Source organism: Asparagus officinalis, unplaced genomic scaffold (genome assembly GCF_001876935.1).
Source record: "Asparagus officinalis unplaced genomic scaffold, Aspof.V1 AsparagusV1_Un1893, whole genome shotgun sequence".
Classification (NCBI taxonomy): domain Eukaryota; kingdom Viridiplantae; phylum Streptophyta; class Magnoliopsida; order Asparagales; family Asparagaceae; genus Asparagus; species Asparagus officinalis.
In genome coordinates, this window is record NW_017974152.1 from 1,258 (window position 1) to 6,763 (window position 5,506).

General features: G+C 35.8%; 1 protein-coding gene across 1 annotated transcript; it reads left to right on the forward strand.

The window, feature by feature from the left end:
* The first annotated feature begins 498 nt into the window (after positions 1-498).
* LOC109828508 (polypyrimidine tract-binding protein homolog 3-like) lies at positions 499-5,172 on the forward strand. Its single transcript, XM_020395488.1, has 10 exons — positions 499-657; positions 963-1,027; positions 1,121-1,170; positions 1,252-1,293; positions 2,310-2,361; positions 2,485-2,536; positions 2,632-2,645; positions 2,811-2,918; positions 3,016-3,159; positions 4,594-5,172. The coding sequence occupies exons 1-10, from the start codon at positions 567-569 to the stop codon at positions 4,981-4,983; spliced, it is 1,008 nt and encodes a 335-aa protein (XP_020251077.1). The 5' UTR covers positions 499-566; the 3' UTR covers positions 4,984-5,172.
* Positions 5,173-5,506: the final 334 nt, after the last annotated feature.

Sequence of the window (5,506 nt, forward strand, 5' to 3'; positions counted from 1 at the left end):
TAAAATTTGAGACGTGTTTTGAAAAATGTTTGGAAGAGACATTTTAGTCTGCAATAAATAACAGGGCATGATACACTTGGTGTTCTTGATACACTTGGTGTTCTTGATACACTTGGTGTTCTTGTTATCTTAGACAGTGGATGCTACTGGCATGCTTATTCATCACACCATCTGACTAACCAATGAGGTGATAGTCATATGGCACTTGGTCAAGATTGTTTGAAGCGAGCCTATTTTTGTGCTCATTGCACTCAGCTTGCTGCTTGACATGTTAGATGCATTGAGGCTAAAACAGGATGGTGGGTGATGTTATATTTAGCTGATCGTATTTGGTAGTTTCTTTGTATTTTTCTAGCCCTTTGTGTTTAGTTCTTTTCTTATTTCTCTAACAAACTGAAGAGTTTTAATATGTTCTTTCTCTTAATCTTTCTTTCCTGCTAGTAATTCTTCTCTACCTATTCTTCTCTATTTATTCTTCTCTCTCTTTCTTCTGTCTCTATGTCAATCTGCTGTTGGACACTCAGGATTCAGAACCCAATCGGATCCTTTTAGTTACAATACATCACATGCTCTATCCTATAACTGTGGAAGTGCTGCATCAAGTGTTTTCTCCTCATGGGTTTGTGGAGAAGATCGTCACATTTCAGAAGTCAGCTGGTCAGCTTCATGTTTCCATCTCTTTTTTATAGTATCTTTTGAGCTTTTTAAAAACTTATAGGTGAACCTGATTTATTAGTCCTTTACTTTGTCAGCGGCACTTGTATTCATTTCAGCTGTCTTTTGTAGCTACCGCTTTAAGCCTCTTGACAGTGAAACATTGAAATGCTTTCGTTTTCCTCTGCTTTCCCTTTTTCGTGGGACAACCATAGAACATGGTTTATTCACAATCGTGGATCATCAAAGTAAACAATTGAATACTGGCCCCCCCAAAAAAAATTCAACTATTTTCTTTATTCATGTAGGTTTCCAAGCCCTTATACAATATCAATCAACCCAATGTGCTGTGCAAGCAAGGAATAACCTGCAAGTAAGTAACACATTCCGTAAGATGGATGCAATATTGGCTGTCTTGAGAAGGTTTTCCTTGATGAGATTTGATGATGATTTTTTTGGGGTGCAGGGACGCAATATATATGATGCTTGTTGTCAGCTAGATATACAATTTTCCAAGTACTAAACTCACTTTTCCCCTTGTGTTAGTCTCTTTTTTCTGTAAAGCTTACCAATCTCCCTTCTTTGTTCACAATGCAGCCTTAATGAACTGCAAGTTAATTACAACAATGATCGCTCTAGGTATGTTTATATTGACTAAGCTTTGTCTGTTAATTTAGTGAAATATGTTGTTTCCATTATATAATAGTTAGCTTATCAGTTTATTTTTGAAAGTTTTTGAACATAGCAAAGTGTTAAAGCAAGTTGTTTGCTGCCAAACCACGTATTATGCTTGAATGTTAACAAAATCACCCTTGACAATCAGAATAAATCCTTTGCCTGATGCTCTGAACTTTGTTTTAAAAGTGGTATGGGTGTCCTCATTGGTGCCTAGCCAGTTGGAATGGAGCCTAGGCTGCTTTGGGGATTCCTAGGCAGATGCATACTACTTCCATGTGTCACATAACATAAGAAACTATTGTACAGCCCTTTTGAGCATGATGTGAAGTTTACGAGTTCTGTCCTGGATTCTAAGCCCAGTAGCGCAAAGAGAGCTAGGCTTTTTTATTTGCAGAAAGCCATTTTCCTCTTCTCTGTCTCCGGAGGCCCGAGTCTCTTCTGTCAAACAACTTCTAGAGGCACAACCATGAACCATCAAGCCCTAACCATCAACGGAGCTGCCTCCTTGACTTCGGAAAAAAATTGTTTTTGATTTATTTTTGTATTAGTGTTATCTACTCATATTTACAAACAAATCTTGAACTTCATAATCTTCTTCCTTTTTCTTCTTTCATCATATTTCTTCTTTTTCTCCTCTCTTTATTCTTTTTCTAGATATTCTGCACCTTTAAAGAGTTCTATATATTTAGTAGAGATTTTAAATAATAAATAAATAATTATATCTGCATGTATTTGTGTGTCCGCATGCATGGGCCAAAAGATACTTACGCGGCACTTAGGTGCCTGCTCTAGGTACCAGGCGCCAGGACGACACCCAAAAGCACCTAATGCTTTTTTGAAATAATGGTTCTAAAATAACATCTCTTTCTTTCTCTTGTCATTGATGACTGTTTTATCTTTTCTGTCCTATTGTCTTCTTTTCCCCTCTTTCAAAGAATTTTCTTAATCACAAGTTTATTTGTGGTGTGTATGCTCAGAGATTTCACCAATCCATCTTTGCCTTCAGAACAAAGAGGTAGATCCTCCCAAGTAAGTATCTTTATCATACTTTTGAATAGCTAGTTGGCAGTACCTATATTTTGAAATCTTTTTGGCTTGAAGCCATGAAATAATGTTGTTTGCTGTTTTATCTGTATATTTTCATGCCAGCAGGGGTTTGGAGATGTTGGAGGCTTGTATGCATTCCCTCATGGAGCCAGGGCAGGTGCTTGCTTCATACTTTCTTTCTCCCTCATGCTCATTTCTTGCATTTTTCACATTTTGCTAATTCATCTTTGTTTTACTTTTTTTCTATTTCAGTTGCATTTCCACAGGTGGGTGAGGCTTAGTCCAGTTCTGGTTACATGTGATGAGATGCAATCATCTCAATTGTCTATTTTCCTGTCTAATTTCTTCTCTCTTTTTTTTTAATTTGATGTTTAATGTTTTATATGTAAATACACAACTTCTCTCATGAGATGATTCCACTGTATTGTTAGATGGGTAATGCTGCAGCTGTTGCAGCTGCATTTGGTGGAGGTCTGCCTCCTGGGATATCTGGTACTAACACTGCATGCACTATTCTAGTATCAAATTTGGATTCCGAGGTGATTATTATCTTTTACGTTCATAGAGCTCTTTTACCTTTCTTTCGTGTTTCTCCAGTGTCATCCCTTTAATCCTTCTATTTTCTCTTTCCTGCAGAAAATTGATGCGGACAAGATTTTTAATTTATTTTCCTTGTATGGGAATATTATAAGAATTAAAATACTACACAATAAGCCTGATCATGCGCTTGTTGAGATGGCAGATGGTTTCCAGGCTGAATTAGCTGTACATTTCTTGAAGGTTTGCTTATTGCCTTTATTATAACTTAAAAAAATTAGCATTTTTCGTTTGGTGGTCATACACTTACTGAATTTTCTGAGTATTAGGAAATTTCTAGTTTGTTAATTATACAGTCAATTGTTAAACTGTGTTCCCCGTTTTCCTATAAAAAAACAATCTAGCTAACTTCAGATTGAAAAAATCAATTAGAAAGTTGAAAAATGAATTAGTCAGTGAACTATAAGCAAGATATGGATGGGTTGTCAAATTTCTTCTTGACCAGCAAAAGCATAAACTTGGAGATCTGGTGAAACTAGATAGATTGAGTCCTTTCATATTCATAGGTTTTGTAAAAATGGATTTGCACCCTCTTCCACCACATTAGTCTTATCCGTTTATTAATGTGTAGGTGGTAGTGATTCATTCAAAATCTTAGCCATTACCATATCTCCCGGGTTTCATCCATTTCCATTTTCACTCAAGATGAATCACAACCATCCACTAAATAGATGCCCGTGATGAAAAGTTCCACTACCAGGCAGCGGAGAGGATCCAAATCCATATTACATAGAGTTATTTGTAACATTGTTTTAAATATCCTTGACGGGGTCAGATATATCGCCTGATATATCCTTTTACTGTGCTTATCACAACCAATATGGTCGCGAAATACTTTACCCTTTTTTTGCTATTTTAGGAGATATATCCCCGATATCGCCGATATGTCAGCCAATATGTTGGCTGATGTATCCTTTTATATGGTTCGTCGTGAAACAATATGCTGTGTTTGGCAATTTTTGGGCAAGATCATGATTTTCCCATTATATCAAATGACATTTGGCCTAAAAAAATCAGATGAAATTTTACAATGTTGATTTGTACTTTTATTTGTTTTACAAGGTTGATTAGCAATCCTAAACATATATTATCTACATTTTGTATGCTTAGATTTCATTAAGTATGTTAAGCTTACATTTTATTGCATTATACTATATATGCAAATATTTGTTATGGCATTTCGATATTTACCACATATCCTTGATATTTCCCCCATATCCGCAATCCGATATGAATTTTGGCTATCTGATAATTCCCCATACAATATTTAAAACCTTGATATAATTCCCCATACAATATTTAAAACCTTGATCTGTAGATACACTCCCCTCGTACCTAGCTATAGCGGGTATGTTGAGATTATATTTTACTGCATTATACTATATGTGCAAGCATATGTTATGGCATTCCGATATTTACCACATTTCGTGATATTTCCCCCATATCCGCAATCAATATGAATTTTGGCTATATGATATTTTCACGAAATCTGATATTTAAAACCTTGATTTGTAGATACACTGCCCTCGTATTCTTGCTATGGCAGCTAATTATCCTTGAAAACTTTTTGTTAGCGTCTGGACCCCTATATACATAATTCTTTCTTAATATGTTCAGGGAGCTATATTGTTTGGAAGGAGGTTGGAAGTGAACTATTCAAAATTCTCAAACATAACACCATCTGCCGATGCCCACGAGTACGCGGGGTCCAGCCTGAACCGTTTCAACCGCAATGCAGCCAAAAACTACCGATACTGCTGCTCTCCAACCAAAATAATACATATCTCCACACTTCCTCAAGACATCACGGAGGAAGATATCATAGCCCACTTAGAGGAGCACGGAACCATTGTCAACTCCAAAGTTTTTGAAGCAAATGGGAAGAAGCAAGCTCTGGTTATGTTTGAGGATGAGGAGCAAGCAACCGAGGCTCTTGTTTGCAAGCACGCAAGTACTATTGATGAGGCTATCATCAGGATATCCTTCTCTCAGTTGCAGAATATCTAGAAGCATACCTTTGTTGTCGCGGTCGATTTTTCTTAAAATTATTTGTACTATAGTTTGAGAGTGCTGAATAATTCCGCTTATGTAGTTTTTTGGTTCCTAGTTCTGTTTAGGATGTGGGTGTGACTGATTTGTACTAATGTTTGTTTAAATGTTATTTCTTGAGAATTTTTCAGGCTCCGAAGTTGCTTATTTTGTTGCGTATGTTATTTAGTTCTTTGATTGTTTATATGGGTTCCTGCTTTCACTAGTAGAAATCTCCGCAATTTAGACGGACACAAGCCATTAAGAAAGGTCCGTCCGTCTAGGACGCGTACTTCTACTAGTGAAAGCAGGAACCCCATACAATATATATATATACATGATTTGGTTTTATAGTTTTCAAGTTTATACAAAAATAAATTTGTGAAAATATTTAATTATTTATTTATGAACTTTATAACAATATTTTATATCAATTCATTAAGTCTATAAAATCATTTTATAAAAGTTTTAATATTGTGTTTATGTCAAATGACAAAAACAT

Coding starts and splice junctions, on each gene's coding strand:
- LOC109828508 (XM_020395488.1), top strand. CDS start 567: ATGCTCTATCCTATAACTGTGGAAGTGCTGCATCAAGTGTTTTCTCCT. Junction 658..962: donor CACATTTCAGAAGTCAGCTG/GTCAGCTTCATG, acceptor TTATTCATGTAG/GTTTCCAAGCCCTTATACAA. Junction 2,919..3,015: donor TATCAAATTTGGATTCCGAG/GTGATTATTATC, acceptor TCTTTCCTGCAG/AAAATTGATGCGGACAAGAT.